The 20,732-nt window shown below is 40.5% G+C and overlaps 1 protein-coding gene across 5 annotated transcripts in view; it reads left to right on the top strand.

Moving 5' to 3' along the window:
- The window catches only part of PTPRM (protein tyrosine phosphatase receptor type M), an 810,930-nt gene that overhangs the window by 531,699 nt on the left and 258,499 nt on the right, over positions 1-20,732 (top strand). For 3 of the 5 annotated variants that reach the window (XM_073679060.1, XM_073679055.1, XM_073679057.1), the window contains one exon: positions 12,672-12,701. The exons of the other annotated variants lie outside the window; for them this stretch is intronic. In XM_073679060.1, the coding sequence (XP_073535161.1) occupies positions 12,672-12,701 (30 nt within the window). The remainder of the gene's footprint in view (positions 1-12,671; positions 12,702-20,732) is intronic. 5 annotated transcript variants of the gene reach the window in all.

The following is a 20,732-nucleotide window of genomic DNA, read 5'->3' as shown; positions in this document are numbered from 1 at the left end:
CCAATTAGCCAAGGGCTGGTAATCATCTTCCATAACTGCCTCTGGTTTCATGGGTAGGACCTACTGTCCTGTTTTTCCAATGTACCTATTTAAAGGGAATATGTCATGTTGAAAAATGTATCTGAACTGCAGTCAGGATTCTTTAGAGTAGGAGGAGTTGAGTCAGATTACACGGTCTTAATTGAAAATAAAGGGAAAATAATCTAACGTCTGACAATAAAAACCCTTTTACATAAAAGATAATCTTTAATAATCACAACATGACACAAACAACACAAATAAAGTGCCCATAAAAATGTGACTTAGTGCAGGTACAGTGGTGGCCAAAAGTATTGGCACCCCTGCAATTCTGTCAGATAATACTCAGTTTCTTCCTGAAAATGATTGCAATCACAAATTCTTTGGTATTATTATCTTCATTTAATTTGTCTTCAATGAAAAAACACAAAAAGAATTGTCCTAAAGCCAAATTGGATACAATTCCACACCAAACCTAAAAAAGGGGGTGGACAAAAGTATTGGCACTGTTTGAAAAATCATGTGATGCTTCTCTAATTCGTATAATTAACACCACCTGTAACTTACCTGTGGCACCTAGCAGGTTTTGGCAATAACTATATCACACTTGCAGCCAGTTAACATGGATTAAAGTTGACTCAACCTCTGTCCTGTGTCCTTGTGTGTACCACATTGAGCATGGAGAAAAGAAAGAAGACCAAAGAACTGTCTGAGGACTTGAGAAACCAAATTGTGAGGAAGCATGAGCAATCTCAAGGCTACAAGTCCATCTCCAAAGACCTGAATGTTCCTGTGTCTTCCGTGCGCAGTGTCATCAAGAAGTTTAAAGCCCATGGCACTGTGGCTAACCTCCCTAGATGTGGATGGAAAAGAAAAATTGACGAGAGATTTCAACGCAAGATAAAGAACCTCGACTAACATCCAAACAAGTTCAAGCTGCCCTGCAGTCCGAGGTTACAACATGTCAACCCGTACTATCCGTTGGCGTCTGAATGAAAAGGGACTGTATGGTAGGATACCCAGGAAGACCCCACTTCTTACCCCGAGACATAAAAAAGCCAGGCTGGAGTTTGCCAAAACTTACCTGAGAAAGCCTGAAACATTTTGGAAGAATGTTCTCTGGTCAGATGAGACAAAAGTAGACCCAAAACACACTTCCAAAAGCACTATAAAATGGTTTGAGAGAAAGCACTGGAGACTTCTAAGGTGGCCAGCAATGAGTCCAGACCTGAATGCCATAGAACACCTGTGGAGAGATCTCAAATTGGCAGTTTGGAGAAGGCACCCTTCAAATATCAGGGACCTGGAGCAGTTTGCCAAAGAAGAATGGTCTACAATTCCAGCAGAGCATTGTAAGAAACTCATTGATGGTTACCGGAAGCGGTTGTTCGCAGTTATTTTGGCTAAAGGTTGTGCAACCAAGTATTAGGCTGAGGGTGCCAATACTTTTGTCTGGCCCATTTTGGAGTTTTGTGTGAAATTATCAATGATTTGATTTTTGCTTCATTCTCTTTTGTGTTTTTTCCTTGCAAGCAAATTAAATGAAGATAATAATACCAAAGAATTTGTGATTGCAATTATTTTCAGGAAGAAACTGAGTATTATCTGACAGAATTGCAGGGGTGCCAATACTTTTGGCCACCACTGTAGGTACACAGATATTGGCCCTATATGGTCACTTCCCCCCACACACACCAGAGGCGATAGAAGAAATTTTTGCCACTGGATATGCAAAATGTTAGTATGGGGTTAATCAAAAAACACCTTGTAAGCAGCAAGTTACTTATTCTTAAAAACGGCAGGAAAACGTAGCTAGAGGGTACATACTCATATCTGATGTTGGTGGATCATGCAGATCCAGCCCCCCAAACTACATTCAATGAATAAATGACACACACATATCAAGGGTACAACCCGCAAGATAAGCTAAAGTGATATCAACACTTTTCTACCCTATATATAAATGCTGCACTGCTGTAGTTCTTAATACTGATAGACCCACAGCTATTGCTTTGGGGTGGCGGACAGATACTTCTGCCACACTTGCCATTACATGATAATGACATAACATGTAGGGAAAAAGTAGAACTTATCTTGCAAAAATGTTAGGGTGCTCCTCGACGCGTTTCCCTGTTGGTTTTTCAGGAGAAGATCCAGTCATCCTGCAGAGAGCTACACTCCTTCATCACATCCCCTTCCATATAAAGGCTCACCGTGCCATATCCAGATAGTATTACTTCCCTAATTCAGGGTAAATTCTTATTCCTGGGCCAGTATGGTCTCCTGTCCCTCAATCAAACTGCGCCTGCGTTAACCGGGATCTAACCACTAGAGGTATCCTCGTGTGTACTGCGCATGTTTGCTCCTCCCCCCGGAGCCCTGGAGTTTTCACTACCCATAGATTACAGGGCTAGCGTAGCCTCCTGTCCCCGAGCTGCGCTTGCACTGCCTGCGATCTCACCACTAGAGGTGTTGTCGCATATACTGCGCATGTCCGCCCCTCCTGCCGGGGCCTGGGATCTGCTACCCGTAGTGGTGCTTACGCCGCTATTGCGCATGTGCAAGGAGGCTGCTCAGACATCACACAAGTCCAGCGCTCAACATGAAACAAAGCGCAGCCCCTCCATATCACTGCGCACGTGCCGCTTTGTACATTCCTTGCGGTCTGGTCATAGCACTCACTATACACGCGTTTCCATTAGCTCACCGATCAGAGGGTCCCCTCTCCTCGGTATCCATGGGTCATCCCTCTAACTATGCCAAAGGCTACATATCCATGTAGACACCTTCCACAACGAAGCTTATAATAAAGGATTCGCTGTTATCAACATCTGACATATTCCCTTCTTACTCACAGATGGATCAGCTTGGTAACATAAAAGCACCTAACATAAACATATGGCTTCCATCCTTTTTATATTACTATTGCAAATCCCAATGCCTACACATATATTTAATAAAGGGGCATACAGCTTTAATGGAGTGTTTTCGCCTTACAATACATGGTTCGATGTGTCCCTGAGTCACGTAGGAGGAGTTGATCAAATAAATATACATTTTTATGGGCAAAGTTTCAGTAAACTTGCATTTTTTATTGCATTCCCTGGTGGTTGTACGCATATGAGTCCAGTGTTCGGTCCTATTCAGTGATTGACAGTCTTCCTTTAGGACTGTGCAGAGATAGCTGTCAATCACTGAGTAGGACTTCCCACTGGATTCATACGTACAGACACCATGATTATCAATGAATAAAATTCAAGTTGTACTAAATCCTTTCCCACAAAACTATATATAATTTTGCTCAACTTCTCCTTCTATATACCATGTTGTCCACAGATCAGACGGCATGTATAACATGACAGGTTCCCTTTAAGCAATTGCTTAACCAAGACAATTAAATCTGTAAAGAGAAGAGACTCCATTGTAAGAGACACCGGAAGTGGTATAATTTGATACTTTGAGACAGGAAGAATTTTTTGCAGCATAACGGGGCGTCACGCAGTAACATTTCTACAAACTTGGTACATGGCATGTTATGTCTGTTACATAAGTCACATGTTGTTTAGTTACTAAACTTTGGTTTGATGGGTTTTTAAATAAAACATGAAGTGTGTGTTTAAATGTATTGTAAGGTTGGATACACAGAGATCATATTTTAAAGTGGCTGTCCACTACTCTGACAACCCCTTCTCAATCCAAATGTTTGCATCCATTAAAATAAAAACACCTATATTCACCTCCGGTGCTGGCACCGGTCCAGCGGTGTCGGCTCTCGTGTTCCCAGGGTTCACGATAGGTTGTTATGTCACGGGAGCCCTGCACCTAATCAGCACCTACCTGACCCCACTTTCGTACGAATTGAACATCAACAGTAGGTCAGGTCTGTGGCTGCTCTATGATGTCCCCTTGATGTTCGATTTATACAAAGACAGAGACAGTGAAGCTAGCACTGATTAGGAGAAGGGCTCGTGTGATAGAACAACCTCACGTGAACACTGGAAATGCAAATGTCGACACTGCTGGAATGGCGCCAGCACCAGAGATGAGTGTAGGTGTTTTCATTTTGACGGGGCAAACATTCAGGTTGAGAAGGGATTGTCCTAGTAGTGGACAACCCCTTTAAGTTGATTGGACACTTTTACTGATTTTGTCACTGTTTGATTGTATAAAGTTAAAATTTGAAGGTGATAGTTTTATATAGACTATGAAGATCTTATCCAACTTACTTTTGCACAGGTCATGTTACGACACATCTCTAGTACAATTAGTGGGTTACATATCTGTGTGAGTTGAATTTCCTTAGGATGGTGATCAATATCAATATTGTACCGGTGGAACTATGACTCTTGGCACCCCCAACAATATGCTGATTGATGGAGCTGTGGAGTGTCGAGACTAGTTCAAGTACAGCACGGCACATTGTTTTGTGGTCTAAATAGTACTGTGAGTGTCTCTATTAAAGAGGTTGTCCACAACCATAAAACCCCAGCTTAATAAATTCAGGACCAAAATTAAAATAAAAACAATGTATACTCATCTCCCTTCTTTGAGCAGCCACTCATCAGCTGCAGCCTTTACTATTTCATCAGAATGGACATCCGCCATGGAATGACCTGCAGCTGACACGTGACACACCAAAGTCACGTCACCGCCGGGAATAGTGGTGCTGGCATCGCTGCAATGGTGCTTCTGCAGATATGAGAATCCGTTGTTTTTATTTTAATTTGGCTCCTAAATTGATTAAGATATGGTTGCCCGGTTGTGGACAAAAAACTTTTTTATTTATTGTATAGGTGACAGCTGCAGTACCATTCATTGTTACTACACAATATGCAAAGCTGTACCAATTCCAATGCAACACAGGCTTTTTGACCCGTTGATTGATAGGGAAGCCGAGAGCTGTATCACCACCAATCTGATGTTGATGACCCACCCTAAGGATAGGTCATCAATGTTAAGGTCCTGTAATATTTCTTTAAGGCTCATGCAGACGTCTGTGCAACAAGATCCGAGCTCGGACCACAATGCAAGGATGGACCGCGAGACTCCCAACATGAGCGTGACTTCTAATTCTGAGACTGTCACGCGTAGCTCAGGAGACCGGTGGCCAGTCAGTGCACTGCAGTCCGTACTCTGACCGTGTTGCATGGACGTCTGCTTGAGCCTTTAAGTCTTGTGCTGCCTGTAGATTTTTTTTATAGCATACTACAATTGCTGTGTTATCACTGTCCATGGAAATGAATTGAGCAAGTAGAAAATCTCTTCAAATTTGGCTCCACTTAAGAGAATTCCTTTCGATTTTTATTTTAAATTATTATATGCTTGGATTTTAGAGCAATTTTAAAAAGCTTTAGTTCCTTTTTTACTTAATAAAAATAGTTTTGAAATCTCTTTCAAATTACCATACTCGCTGAGGTTTTCGTTACTGTATGTGTAACATTCGCCAAATATCTAACTCATTAGACAGTTGCATTTCCTTAATATCTGTTATTGTATGAAGGTGTGAACAATTTCTCATATTCGCGTGATCGCATACGCTGCATCTTGGTGCATGAGTCTAAAACTGTCCTCTGTGATGCCTGAAAATCATGCGACCATTGGGCACATAATTTAATTTTGTGCCTCTTCTTTTTTTGTTGCAACTGTGGTTGTGACATTGAAATGAAAAGCCTCTCTGGCTCATAAAGGATGGCTCCAAGGTCCATATTGACACCCCTTTAAATATGTTCTTCATTCTCAATAATAATAAATATTTCCATTTTTAAGATTCTTTTAAACTGGACCTTGGATTACATGAAACTCGAGTCTGCATTATATTTATTTTCTCATTTTATCGCTGAGTTAACAGAGTCTTTGCAGAAAAGTATTGAATGCAAAGCATCTAATCTATTTCATACCATCTGCTTATGACAAATTGTCATGGTAAACAATACTTTCAACAACTACAACTTCCCTTGTACCTATCATTGTTATAAAGCGATTCCAATTAAACTATTTAAAAATACCTTAAGAAAAATATGTTCCTTTTTGTGTGTTTTGCCTTGAGCTCAATGATGAATTTCCTCTGCACGTTATGTGCTTTTTCATCAGTTTTTTTTATAGCTATTTATCTCAATAGCTGCATTTGTGGAATTAAATGTAGCTCCATTCTCCCCGACTGGATATTTTGATAAATGATATTTACTGTAAATTCTTAAATGAACGCTTTCCCTTCTCATGCACATACACGTGTGCTAATTATAAGAGTAGCTAATTACTACGGCTCTTACCTACAGATACCTCTTGTCTGCAGCCTTTTAATTCCACGGTGTTACTGTTTATTAAGGAAAGGCAGCATTTACGAGACGGAGGAGAATTATGCATTAAATAGAAATCCAGTGGAGATTTACTATTTGTGTCCTAAATTTAGACAGGATAAAACTATACCATAAACTGAATCCTATCCATCACAGAGGCGCCCACTGTATGATCATTTTGGTGCATCTTCTTGGCATATTGACATCTTTTCTTCCTCCTTGTTGGCGTATTATATTTCTCTAATATGCACATAAAACTAGAGCATGCCCTTTATAAATGTGGGTCATTTTAAGAATTCTCTTCTTTTTGAAGACAGTTTTCAAAACTATTGAGGAAAGTGCAAAAAGTGTCTTGACTTTGACTCAAGCCATGTACCACATCTTTTAGGTTCAGTTTGTGCCAGGATTCTGTTGCACTTTGCTCATTAAATCTCCCCCTTGTACTTAAGATGTCCCTCTAGAATAGGGGAGTTGTATTTTTGGTTATCCTCAATGTACTTAGTGGCTCATTACCCCAATCATAAATTGGAGCAGTGATGACGTAGTCAGGTGTAATTCTCCCGATTGTGCTATCTTATGATGGTCTAGTCCAGTGCTTCTCAAACTGTAACCTTTGAGTTCTTTCCAAGGATCTCTGGTTGCACTGATCTATGCTTTAGTGATATCACTCTTTTCTAAGTATTTTAAGACTCTGCTGGGTTCAGGTGACAACAATCAAGATAAGTAAAAAAAAAAATTGCCATATACTACAACTAGTGGTGAAGCCCATAGATCACCATCTTCTGGCTGGTGAGATCCAATAAGAAAATACTGAAAAACCTTTAGATTAAAAATTTAGATACTGGTAAAGTTTATCCTAATTTACATATTTTAACCTTATTATTGTAACAATATATTGATGACCGGTGTCCGCTAGAAAAAAAAATCAAGCTTTGTAACTCTCCATGTAAAGTAGACAACCCCTTTGTTTTCATGTTTTGTGGCCCTAGGAGATATTCATTGTAAGTGGCCAGGAAATATTGTCTCTAAAAGAAAAAAAAAAGATTAAAAAGAATTCTGTCATCAGATTTTTGCTACTTAATCTAAAAGCAGCATAATATAGAGACTGAGGACCTGATTCCAGTGATGTGTCACTTACTGGGCTGCTTGCTGTAGTTTTAATAAATCACAGTTTTATTAGCATGATATTATCACTAGAGGACTAGACTACATGTTGCTATGTAGTCTTTCATATTCATGAGCTCTGTATAATCCCGTCCCCACTGATTGGCAGTTTTTTGCCTTTGTACAGTGTACACAGAAAGCTGTTAATCACTGGTGTGGGCGGGGTTATTCAGAGCTCAGCATTCAGAGAACTGCTAGATGTACAACAGATAAATATGTGGTTTTATAAAAACTGCAGCAAGCAGCTCAGTAAGTGATACATTATTATTATTATTTATTATTATTATAGCGCCATTATTTCCATGGCGCTTTACATGTTTAAAAGGGGTATACATAGTAAACAACAAGTACAATAATTTAAACAAAAACGAGTCGGCGACTGGTACAGGAGGAGAGAGGACCCTGCCCGTGAGGGTTCACAGTCTACAAGGGATAGGTGAGGATACAGTAGGTGAGGGTAGAGGAGTTCATGCAGTAATGTGGTGGGGCGGTGGTTACTGCAGGTTGTAGGCTTGTCGGAAGAGGTGAGTCTTCAGGTTCCTTTTGAAGGTTTCCACGGTAGGCGAGAGTCTGATATGTTGGGGTAGAGAGTTCCGGAGAAGGGGGGATGCACTGGAGAAATCTTGTATGCGATTGTGGAAAGAGGAGATAAGAGGTGAGTATAGAAGGAGATCTTGTGAGGATCGGAGGTTGCGTGCAGGTAAGTACCGGGAGACTAGGTCACAGATGTATGGAGGAGACAGGTTGTGGGTGGCTTTGTATGCCATGGTTAGGGTTTTGAACTGGAGTCTCTGGGCAATGGGCATCTCTGGAATCAAGGTCTATGTCTGTACATCATGCTGTTCTCAAATGGGGTAGCAAAAACCTGGTGACAGATTTCCTTTCACAAATGATTCTGAAGCCTTTATAAAATAATCAATGTAAGTAGATATTTCAGGTACTAGGATAATCTTTGATATAATTATATCTTTACAAACTTTTGGGTGACATCTACCATGGAAATAATATGATGTAATGCAATTGTCCTGCTGAATTGGCTTCTGTTCACAACTTTTGAGCACAGCGTTCATTGGATATTTTCTAATAGTATCTCAAACATACAGTGCAACCGTTTATGGAAGAATTATGAATATATATGAATAAATGGAAGGTTAGTTCTTTACATTTATTAAAAGTCAACATATGTCGTAAAACACCTTATAAGCTGATGATAACTAACCTTTAAGGTATTATAATATAGTTATTGGAAATTATTGCTTAACAGTCTCTATGTGAATGACTATGTGAATTTGATTTTTATAGATTTAATTTTTCATTTTAATGTTTTAATATTTAAAAAAATGTTGTTTTTTTATTTCACTTTTTTTCTCTTTTGAACCTATGATCGTTTGATCATAGTGAGTTTAGCGATCTCCTATGAAGCCCAATCACAAGCTGGGCTTTTTTAGAAGCACAAAGATGATGATGATGGGGGGCCCTGGCCTTAATGACAAAACATCAGCACCCACTGATCACTTTGCAGGGGCCAATGGGCATCCAGACCGGCACGCCAGTGGGAGCGTACCTGATGAAGGTGCTGGCTGTACAATATGACCGGCTCCCGCTATGTGTGCAGCGGGCTCAGCTCTGACATACATGTGCTCTAGTTCTTCCCAGCATGCACTGTTGTGCCTAATAAATGGACTGTGAGCACATGAGCTCATAGTTATGCAATCGCCTGGAGCTCATAGATGAATGCATTCACATGGTTACTGAAAGCATGAGAAAAGTCCTTACCATTTTAATTACTTGCACTTAATGTCATTTTAGAGTTCTTCTAAATGCTGATTTAATCTTATCAAGATTGACTTACCATAAATTCAGTGCATATGACTTGAAAATCACATTTACTCACATTTTAATTAAATCCATATTAAACTAAAATAATGAGATGAAATCAATGTATTGAACACAAGCAACCCATTTTTGTGATTATACTCAATAAGCCTACCAAGTAAAATGGTTCTAGGAAATCCCAACTGCATTTGATGCTTGAAAATAGATATTGCTTCTAGAATGTATATCTCCAGCCTTCCCAGAGAAACTAGATAAGACAGAAAATTCAATGAATGCCGATATTGCAAAGAGATGAACATAATATGTAGCCAAAGGCAAGGTACGCAGGTCAAATTCCTCAGCATACTATAATAAGAAAATAGGAAAAAATTAAAACACAAACAACCTCAAACTTCTTCCAAACTTATGATTGGCTCGCCGGGATATAGTTATCGCAACGTTTTACTGCTAGGCTGGAAATTAGAAAGTCAAACATGAGGCAAAATATTTTTGTGTACAATTTGCATAATTAAAACACATCTCTTTTTTTTAATTAAAATTTTATTGAGAACTCTTCTTATTGCTTTTTGGATCTGCTCCAACTTCCAGAACGTTTCATATTTGTCACATATAGAGGCCTATTCATCAAAGTGTTTGCGTCAGAAAAATTGTGTAAAACACTTTGAAAAGTCACAAAATTTTTGCCAACCCTAAGTTGGACAATTTTTTTTTTGACTTTTGAATTTTTCCGTCCCCTTCAGCTCTACCAGGTGACATCAGGTCGCCCGTCTGGCCAATTCTTCAAAAGTTAGTAAGTTATGCCAGAAATGTTACTCTACTCCATGACTGGAGTAACATTTCTGGCAAGGCACACAAAGGTGCATTTGATTAAGAAGATGCCACTTGATGAAATCAGTGTATCCTAATTCACAACGCACTTGATAAAAATCTACAACGCACCTTCATTAAGACTTTTGTGTGCAACACCAGCCATAATGAACCGGCCCCATAATGTCTATCACAGAAGATGGCAAGATTATGATTATCCCTGCTCCTCTGATTTTCTCTTTCCTGCGTCTGTAGATCATTTACTTAGGTTTTACACTAAATTTAATATAGTGCCCAATTCATGGTGGCCTGTGGGTACAAATCTACAAAAATAAGATAAAATACCATGAATAATTAATTTGATTCAGCACAGAAAGCCTGTAGATATTGCTTTCCATCATCATAAATGGCCATTGTCATTTCAACAAATTTTGCATGAATCAATAATACAAGTAAAAATTAAGAATTTTGGAATATATCTTATCCGAGAGATCTGCTTCTTTCTCCACTTATGAGTCACTTCTTCCCTTGCCTCATGAACTCAACATCAAATTGAAAAACAAAAATATGAAATCCTTCATGGCCAAAGCAAGACAGACTGCCAGTACATTGAGGCGTCAGATTACATTCCCTATTATTTTCCTTAAGAGAGGGGAAAGGGAGCATAGAGAGACACACACACTTATATGGCAGCTTCAAGCAACAATTATACCTCACTGTGGTCCTGGAATCATAGCCACAGAGCTCACCATTGCTGTATAATGTTTTCCATGCTGCTGTATAGAGATGAGTGAATCGATCCTCGGAGGACCAAGTTTAAGTCGAACTTCCTGAAACTTACAATCACATGGAAATTCAAACACTTTGAGATTCGTTTCTCAAAAAAAAAGTGGACCCGCACTATTTCTCACACTGATGAAGCATCAGTGAATATCTTTAATAAGAAATTATTTTAAAAATAGTGCATGTTACACACAGATTGCTTTATATTTTCAGACAAAATTCCAATTTTTGTAAGTGTGCATCCATTAGGGTTCATTCACATGTCTGTATTATTGTTGTATGGGACTCAACCGTACAATACCTTTATATGCATCTGAATTAGGTCTGTTTGAATTTATAAAGAAAAAAGTCATTGCACTCTACTCTCTATTGGAATTATTGATTTTACAGAAGAAAGGCCCAGTAATAGGTTGCTTTGACCAAGCATTTATGTGTTTTAATGGAGAGAACAGCGTAAGAGAGCCCATACATGTTATTCGAATGAAATGGTCGAGTTTGACCATAAGAAATGATTGTTGGCTGGCTCGGTGAAACAAACAATGGACGAATGTTCATAATTATTCAAAACACCAGCCGGGCGTGTTGTATTTTTTGGGCTGATGATCAGTACTGACAGCATCATTGGAAGAAAAAATTCAACAGTGACCAATGTAGACGGTGATGTGTTTGGGCCCATTGACAAATGATCATTGTGCCATGCAGCAGCCCTCACCTGATTTTCATCTGTGTATGGGGTAGGGTCTCTTTCCTCTATCAGACACCTCTGACAGTGACTTATCACCAGGAAGAACTAAAGGATCACATTTTAATACAAGCTGCACAATTCTTGTCCCCCAGACATCATCTGTAGGGAGAGAGCCATGTGGTCCCCATACACATTACGTGGTCAGATGATTTAAGTCTTGTGTATGGAACCTGTAGTTTCCAATATTTCAGGCTAATTACATTAGTCTTTTTCTATACACACAACTTTATCATAGTGTTTACCTGAATGGCCCCACAACAATCCTGATATTTAACATCACTTTCTATAACCTCACTGTACATTTGTATTTGTAGATTTAGGAGTTAAAAAGTCACCTGGTTTTATGCAATCCCGTCTGAGAGCAGCATGATGTAGGGACAGAGACATTCATTCCAACAATGTGTCATTTACTGGTCTGCTTGGTGTAGTTTTGATAAAATCACAGTTTTCTCTACCAGTTTTCTGAATGCTGAGCTCTGTATAACCCCACCTACACCCCTGATTGGCATTTTTCTGTGTTTACTGTATATTGGTAGAAAGATGCCAATAAGTGGTGGGGGTGGGGTTACACTGAGCAGGAGGACTACTTGGCACAAGACAACTAGTCCTCTAGTGATAATCTCCTAATGATAAAACTACAAAAAGTAGTTTAATAAGTGACACATCACTGGAATCAGGGTATCTGCCCATACATCATGCTGATCTCACATTACTTAGCAAACTCTTGCTTACAGATTTCTTTTAATATCACAGGAGTTGTGAAAAGTGGCCTCCTGCTTCCATTCTAGGTCCTTTAGGTTACAGAAAGTGAACTATTTGTATAGTGAATGTCTGCTAATATGTTCAGTCATTGGCTTTGATGTGCTGCATGCTGTGTCTGTGATGTAATTTGCTTCTGGAATCTCATTCATGTCATCTGATCTGTTCTCGTTCATCTAGATTTTTCATACATTAATATCTGGCTTTTCTTTCCTTCCATTTCATCTTTTTCCACTGCCTATATCCTTGCTTCATCATGGCAGAAGAAGCTATAACTCCTACACATATTACCTGTAAGTAAATTTTTGTGCATAAGTAGTGTCATGCTTTCTGCCATGTTTTTGATCACGCATGAATATTGAATGTCAGCTCGATGTTATAACATTCATTTCCACCCATGTAACATCATTTGCTAGATAGATGGAAAAGTTGATAAATGAAATAATCAGATATATTGGCATAGAGATGTCACTGATTGGTAGCCACGTTTTCTTCCCTTGTTCCGCAAGGGTATATGGTCCCAGCTACCGTTGTCTTCTTCACCTGAGTTTTATCACATATCTGATTAACTCCATTTAATAATCTATTTGGTTATTTAACGTGATGGGATTTGGCGGCTTTTTCTAAGTGGGGCACATTTCCTGAGATTAGAATGGACTGTCCTGGGGCAGCAGATTCATATTTTATCTCCAGTTTGGAATGGGACTGCGCCACAATAAGAAAGATGGCCGTAGTGACCCCTGCTAATTCTATCAAATGATTTCACATAACCTGCACTCTGAATAGCATCTTGCTCCTTTGTCATAACTATGGCCTCAAACTGGGTAAATAAAATGGGATGTTTGCAGAAATGTTCATTTTAAAATCAAATTCAAGTAGGTTATATGGCTGAGAAAACTAATTACCAGCTGCAATTTGCAGATCCTCATTTGTTCCACACGATAAATATACCAGCAGCATGTTTGTGCTCTTACTGTATTCTCTTATAGTTCAGGCTGATGAATTCCACTTTATAAACTCCAAACTGCATTGCAGAAGCTGAATGGGGATGATGTTTTGAGATAATGCCTTAAGTCTTCTGATTTTATATTCCAGTCTTTTTGAGCCCGTTACACTATAAGGCTCCTATCTATAAAGCAGTGATCCCCAACCTTTCTTACCTTAAAGGGAATCAGTCACCACTTTGGAGTTATCAGACCTCTACTATGGGCATACAGGGTATAGAAAAGTAAATCTATACTTACCTGTATGGCCCATAGTAGAGGTCTGAATGCAGAGAAGTATAGTTTAATTTCCTTGGTTTCTCACAGGCTTGGCATCCCCCAGACGCCAAGCTATCCCCGCCCATCTGCTTATTATTCCACCAATTCCCCGCCTATGTCCACGTTTACCATACCCCCCCCCCACATGTCACAGGCCCCTGTGACGTGCGCTTTTTCCCCTCACCTCCCAGCGTACGTGCAAAGCGCGGGTCACAGGGAGCGCGCTTTGTTTCCCCCCGGGCCTGTTTGGCTGAGCACTGTGAATACTCTTCTCGGCCAAGAGTTTATATACTTTTAATTGAGAGAGCACTGATAACCACTTCTAGACACCTCAGGCAATGGCTTATCTGTCAAGCAGAGCCGGGAGGCCTTATCTACATTATATGGTCAACTGGACCAATAGAAAATGGCTGATTCAGCCAACTGCGCCCCAGTATCTATAAATGTCAATTACACATTAGAGACATCTTCCAGTTGTGTCCTGCACCCCCCTTCTCTCTCCACACCGCATGTATATGTATAGATGATAAGTACGAACTGAAGCCAATATGTATATGGTGGGCAAGAGTAGTCTCATTTAGTTTACGCCATGGAGAGGGCCAAGGGTAAAGGTGTTATTGCTGACTTATTACTTATAAAATACTCCTTCAAGAAATCTCGGAACCTACCCGTTAATAGTACTTAAAAATATCTTGCACTGTTATGTGGCTGCCCTTTTTAGTTAAGAAAACAATGGTCAGCCACAGACTGAATAAGAATAAGATGTATGACCAAACATGCTACCGGGTGTCCCTATTAGCCCCCTATAGCCCAACTTTCCTGAAAAAGTGGGGTCTGAACTTCCAGGTAGGTGGATTCTGGCATGCATATCTTCAGTGGCCTTACAGTGAAAGTGCGAGATTTCACTCTGAATTAAATCAGCGCTGCTAAACCTGTAACCGCTCTAATGATGTTATTAATCAGTAACTGCTTAGTAAAAAAATATAGCAGCGCTGCATGCCGGGATCCCTCAAACTGGAAGTTTGGACCTGACTTTTGCTAGAAAGTCAAGTCATTTACTGGGCCATTAGGAACACTTGTCAGCATTTTTGGTAATAATCAGTTTGTGCCTGTCCATTGCTTTCTTAAGTGAAAATGGCAGCCGCAGACTGGTTATAGGTACTCTCTAAGAGAGAAAAGAGAATGCCGAGCACTCAAGGCAAAAATAAACCTCCATAATGTATGGAACTTTTCATTAGGGGGGTTGTCTAATTTGGAGAACTCAGTGTCTTAATTTAGGAAATTCTTAATTATTGAGGGTATTTCCCATATCAGGATTATCATATTTTAGCCAGAGTGGAGAACCGGTAGAGAGAGCATATCTCGCTATGGAGGATCCGCCCTGTCCTGAATTATATAGACAACCATTGATTTAGATGGGCACCCCAATGGTGGTACTAGAGGGAATTAATATCACTGCTGTTGTATGTTGTTGTGGTTGCTCTGTACCCCTTCTCTATGAAGCGATTATCTATTATATGCCTGTGTAGTTTTGTAAATCATTTTAATTAATTAAAATTGAGTGAATTTGGTAGTTAACATATGACTGTCATAGTGACAATATTTATAAGTAACTTTATAGGTAGTTCATCTCTGAGAAAGGATTTTAGGTGGATTAAATAGTTGGTGTGTATACTTAACAAATTGCAGAGCTTGCTTTAATATATCCTCCAACATTAATAATAAAAAATTCTCTGATTGTTATTGGTCCTATATTTAAATATGTGTATTTAGATCGATACACTGAGGTTATTTGAAAAACATTTGCTGGCGGGGGGATGTAGGTACTTTTTGCTCACCACTAGCGTTCCTTGTTACTATAAGGTGCTGTACATATGAAAAAGGTACAAAAGGATTTCAGTGCATACTAATATACTGTATATACAGCATGTATATATATATATATATATATATATATATATATATATATATATATACATACATATGTATGTGTATATACATATATATATATATGTATATATATATATATATATATATATATATATATATATATACACTGCTCAAAAAAATAAATGGAACACTTAAACAACACAATGTAACTCCAAGTCAATAACACTTCTGTGAAATCTAGCTCTCCAGTTATGAAGCAACACTGATTGTGAATCAATTTCTCCCGCTGTTGTTCAAATGGAACAGACAACTGGTAGAAATAATAGGCAATTAGCAAGATACCCCCTATAAAGGAGTGGTTCTGCAGGTGGTGACCACAGACCATTTCTCTGTTCTCATCCTTTTTGGCTGTTGTTTTGGTCACTTTTTCATTTTGCCATTGCTCTCACCCCTAGAGGTACAGTAGCATGAGGCAGTGTCTACAGTAGAACCCACAGAAGTTGCTCAGGTAGTGCAGTTCATCCAGGATGGCACATCAGTGTGAGCTGTGGCAAGAAGGGTAGCTGTGTCTGTCAGCACAGTGTCCAGAGCATGGAGCAGATACCAGGATATGTGGAGGGAGCCATAGGAGGGCAATAACCCAGCAGCAGGACCACTATCTCCGCCTTTGTGCAAAGAGGAACAGGAGGAGCACTGTCAAAGCCCTGCAAAATGACCTCCAGCAGGCCACAAATGTGCGTGTGTCTGCACAAACGGTTAGAAACCGACTCCATGAGGGTGGTATGGGAGCCGACGTCCACAGATGGGGGTTGTGCTCACAGCCCAACACCGTGCAGGACGCTTGGCATTTGCCACAGAACACCAGGATTGACAAAGTCGTCACTGGCACTCTGTGCTCTTCACAGATGAGAGTAGGTTCACAGTGAGCAAATGTGACAGTCTGGAGACGCCACGGAGAGCGATCTGCTGCCTGCAACATCCTTCAGCATGACCGGTTTGGCAGTGGGTCAGTAATGGTGTGGGGTGGCATTTCTTTGGAGGGCTGCACAGCCCTCCATGTGCTCGCTAGAGGTAGCCTGACTGCCATTAGGTACCAAGATGATCCTCAGACCCCTTGTGAGACCATATGCTGGTGCGGTTGGCTCTGGGTTCCTCTTAATGCAGGACAATGCCAGACCTCATGTGGCTGGAGTGTGTCAGCAGTTCCTGCAAGATGAAGGCATTGAAGCTGTGGACTGGCCCGCCCGTTCCCCAGACCTGAATCCGATTGAGCACATCTGGAACATCATGTCTCGCTCCATCCAACAACGTCACGTTGCGCCACAGACTGTACAGGAGTTGGCGGATGCTTTAGTCCAGGTCTGGGAGGAGATCCCACAGGATACCATCCGCAACTTCATCAGGAGCATGCCCAGGCGTTGTAGGGAGGTCATACAGGCACGTGGAGGCCACACACAATACTGAGCCTCATTTTGACTTGTTTTAAGGACATTACATCAAAGTTGGATCAGCCTGTAGTGTGTTTTTCCACTTTAATTTTGGGGGTGACTCCAAATCCAGGCCTCCATTGGTTAAAAAATTTTATTTCCATTGATGATTTTTGTGTGATTTTGTTGTCAGCACATTCAACTTTGAACAGAACAAAGTATTCAATGAGAATATTTCATTCATTCAGATCTAGGATGTGTTATTTGAGCGTTCCCTTTATTTTTTTGAGCAGTGTATATATATATATATATATATATATATATATATATATATATATATATATATATATATATATATATAAAAACAAATTTCAATAAAGATGACAAGATGAGTCAGAGAATGGTAGAAAGGGAAAGAGGACCCTTATTATATTTTTAACCTGCTGGTGTATATCCTAACATCACCCATGTAAGTTCAGCAGTACCGTACCTATATAACATTAATGGTCTCATAGTGCATACAGCCTTCCGTAGCCAAGTAGTGGACAAAGCCGTGTCAATGACTGTGTTTGCCCCCCAGTAAAATAATAACATCTATACTCACCTCTGGTTTCAGTGTCATTCCAGCGGTGTCGGCACTGGCTCTGCCGGGGCTCGCGTGACGTTTTTAGGTCACTTGATCCTTGTGGCCAATCACTGACCCCTCCTTGCGACAAATCAGTCATCCTGAGGAAATTAGAGCTACTAATGTTCTCTCACTTCCTCAGGATGGTAATTACATCCAAAGGACGGGGCAATGAAGCAACTGCTGATTGGCCACAGGGATCATTCTGGGAGAACCAGTGCCAACAACACTGGAACGGTGTCGGCATCAGACGTGAATATAGCTATTATTATTTTAGTGGGAGCAAACAGTGATTGAGAAGGAGTTTTCCTAGTAGTGGACAACCCCTTTAAATATAATATTATTTAGATTGGCAGTCACCACTATAATAAACCTATAGCGAAGAAAAACCCACAAAAAGGTCATAGACTATACATGTAGCGTAACGACTACCATATTTTTTGGACTATAAGACGCACCGGAACATAAGACGCACCTAGGTTTTGGAGGAGGAAAATAAAAAAATAAGCAAAAAATGTGTTCATGATGCACTTTTAAGGGGGAGGGGGTCTTCTGCTGACACTGGTATAGGGGTAATATCCCCCAATTCTGAAAATATCCCCTATCCTGGTATATATGCCCCCCCCTTCCTTTTATACATGGTCCCCATCCCCATCCTGGTATGCCTGGCATCCCTCCATCCTGGTATGCATGGAACCCCTCCATCCTGGTATGCATGGCACCCCTCATCACTATCCTGGTATGCATGGCACCCCTCATCCCTGTCCTGGTATGCATGGCACCCCTCATCCCTGTCCTGGTATGCATGGCACCCCTCATCCCTATCCTGGTATGCATGGCACCCCTAATCCCTATCCTGGTATGCATGGCACCCCTAATCCCCATCCTGGTATGCATGGCACCCCTAATCCCTATCCTGGTATGCATGGCACCCCTCATCCTTATCCTGGTATGTATGGCCCCCTCATCTTTATCCTGTTATGTATGCCCCCCTCAGAGTTATCCTGGTATGTTTGGCCCCCTCATCTTTATCTTGTTATGTATGGCCCCCTCATCTTTATCCTGTTATGTATGGCCCCCTCAACGTTACCCTGGTATGTGTGGTCCCCTCATCCTTACCCTGGTATGTATGGCCCCCTCATCCTTACCCTGGTATGTATGGCCCCCTCATCCTTATCCTAGTATGCATGGTCCCCCTAATCCCCATCAGGCTGCACATAAAAAAATAAACACTCATACTCACCTTTCTTCTCTCTCCTCCAGCGCTGCGTTCGGTCTGCCTGCACTGATCTCTCCATGTGAGTCGCGCATTGCGTCACTGCCATGCGCGGCTCACATGGAGAGATCAACTGCCGGAAGTTACTGCTCCCCACGCCGGGACTGTGTGCGCGGGGAGCAGTGACTTCATGCTGCTTAATAGCCGGCACACAGTGTAGCCGCGCTGCGGCTCCTGCTGCTGCCGGGCTATCGCGTGTGCCCGCTTATTAAAGGGCATGAATATTCACCCCTCCCCACGCCCATGGGCGTGGAGAGGTTGTGTATTCATGTCCTTTAACAGCGGGCACAGGCGATTCCGGCAGCAGCAGGAGCCGCAGCGCGGCTACACTGTGTGCTGCTATTAAGGAGCATGAATAATCATTTTCTTTAGCAGCGGGGACAGTGTAGGCTGCAGCGGGCGGCTTCTGCCTCCTGTGCCCCGCTCCTCCACTGCTACCGCTCCCCCCACACCCCACATATATATACACACCCCCCAACATTCGGACTATAAGACGCACCCCCCATTTTCCTCCAAAATTTTGGAGGATAAAAGTGCGTCTTATAGTCCGAAAAATACGGTAAACCTATAAAGAACAGGGCACCAAACTGCAGTTAGAATGTGTTTCTACACTTTATTTTACCGTACACTTCACTATAATATCACAAAAAAAGAGCAATGCATCACATAATGACATCAGCTTCTATAGAAACTAGTAATAAATATGTATTATATTAATAGTGCATTCAAACACTAGTATTCATAAATTACTTTTTCCATAATACACCACTGTGAGCCACAAGCCATCAGTCTGTTCCAAAATATGTTCAGCTACAGGATTAATGGCTCATATATAGTATAGTTTAATGAAGTACTCAAACAGCAGCCCTATTTTCTACATTCATTGAATAAAACTGATGTCATGTAATTCGATTTCCTGAATTCTCAAACTCTAAAAATATAGAAAATATAAAAAAACAATAATGGCTTCCAAATATCCTGTTGCTTCTCCCGTTCTGTATCTGGTCCTTTATAGAATATCGTTCCTACCTAAAGCTTGAATATGATCCCATTATAGAATAACAACCCCTGGCAAAAATTATGGAATCACCAGGCTCGGAGGATGTTCATTCAGTTGTTTAATGTTGTTGAAAAAAGCAGATCACAGACATTGCACAAAACTAAAGTCATTTCAAATGGCTTTAAGAAACATTAAGAGAAATCAAGATTAAAAATGTGGTACTCAGTAAGGGTAATTTTTTTTCAGACCAAGGAGAGGGAAAAAATTATGGAATCACTCAATTCTGAGGAAAAAAATTATGGAATCAGCCTGTAAATTTTCATTTCCAAAACTAACACCTGCATGAAATTAGATCTGCTCGTTAGTCTGCATCTAAAAAGGAGTGATCACACCTTGGAGAGCTGTTGCACCAAGTGAACTGACATGAATCATGGCTCCAACACGAGAGATGTCAATTGAAACAAAGGAGAGGATTATCAAACTCTTATAAGAAGGTAAATCATCACGCAATGTTGCAAAAGATGTTGGTTGTTCACAGTCAGCTGTGTCTAAAATCTGGACCAAATACAAACAACATGGGAAGGTTGTTAAAGGCAAACATACTGGTAGACCAAGGAAGACATCAAAGCGTCAAGACCGGAAACTTAAAGCCATATGTCTCCAAAATAGGAAATGTATAACAAAACAAATGAGGAACAAATGGGAGGAAACTGGAGTCAATGTCTGTGACCGAACCGTAAGAAACCGCCTAAAGGAAATGGGATTTACATACAGAAAAGCTAAACATAAGCCATCATTAACACCTAAACAGAAAAAAAAATGGTTACAATGGGCTAAGGAAAAG

Source organism: Phyllobates terribilis, unplaced genomic scaffold, assembly GCF_046119375.1.
Source record: "Phyllobates terribilis strain yellow unplaced genomic scaffold, ASM4611937v1 Scaffold_4__5_contigs__length_816908805, whole genome shotgun sequence".
Classification (NCBI taxonomy): Eukaryota; Metazoa; Chordata; class Amphibia; order Anura; family Dendrobatidae; genus Phyllobates; species Phyllobates terribilis.
Note: the sequence above shows the minus strand (reverse complement) of the source record. Positions and strands in the feature narration are given on the sequence as shown.